Source organism: Nestor notabilis, unplaced genomic scaffold (assembly GCF_000696875.1).
Source record: "Nestor notabilis isolate BGI_N333 unplaced genomic scaffold, ASM69687v1 scaffold29169, whole genome shotgun sequence".
Taxonomy (NCBI): Eukaryota; Metazoa; Chordata; class Aves; order Psittaciformes; family Psittacidae; genus Nestor; species Nestor notabilis.
The window spans coordinates 1-225 of NW_009942816.1; the positions used below are offsets into that span (position 1 = coordinate 1).

The 225-nt window shown below is 69.3% G+C and overlaps 1 protein-coding gene across 1 annotated transcript in view; it reads left to right on the forward strand.

Annotated features, from left to right (window-relative positions):
- Positions 1-89: 89 nt before the first annotated feature.
- The window catches only part of NDUFA1 (NADH dehydrogenase (ubiquinone) 1 alpha subcomplex, 1, 7.5kDa), a gene marked incomplete at its 5' end in the record, with an annotated part of 359 nt that continues 223 nt past the window's right edge, over positions 90-225 (forward strand). Inside the window, one exon of the mRNA XM_010021588.1 lies at positions 90-222. Coding sequence (XP_010019890.1) covers positions 90-222 — 133 coding nt within the window. The remainder of the gene's footprint in view (positions 223-225) is intronic.

Consider the following 225-nt stretch of genomic DNA (forward strand, 5'->3'; position numbering starts at 1 on the left):
TAATGGGGCTGCGCTTCCGCCGGGGCTCCCTTCCCCACACCCCCTTTTCCTTGTGGGATCCCTTCCCTCCCGCGGCCCCTTCCTCTGAGATTCCCCGGGACCGCTCCCCCGGGGCCGCTCCGGCAGCGCTGCTCTCGCCTGCAGGAGAAGAGGATCGCCCGCTATCCCTACCAGTGGGCGCTGATGGAGAGAGACAGGCGGGGGGCGGGGGGGGACAAACACATC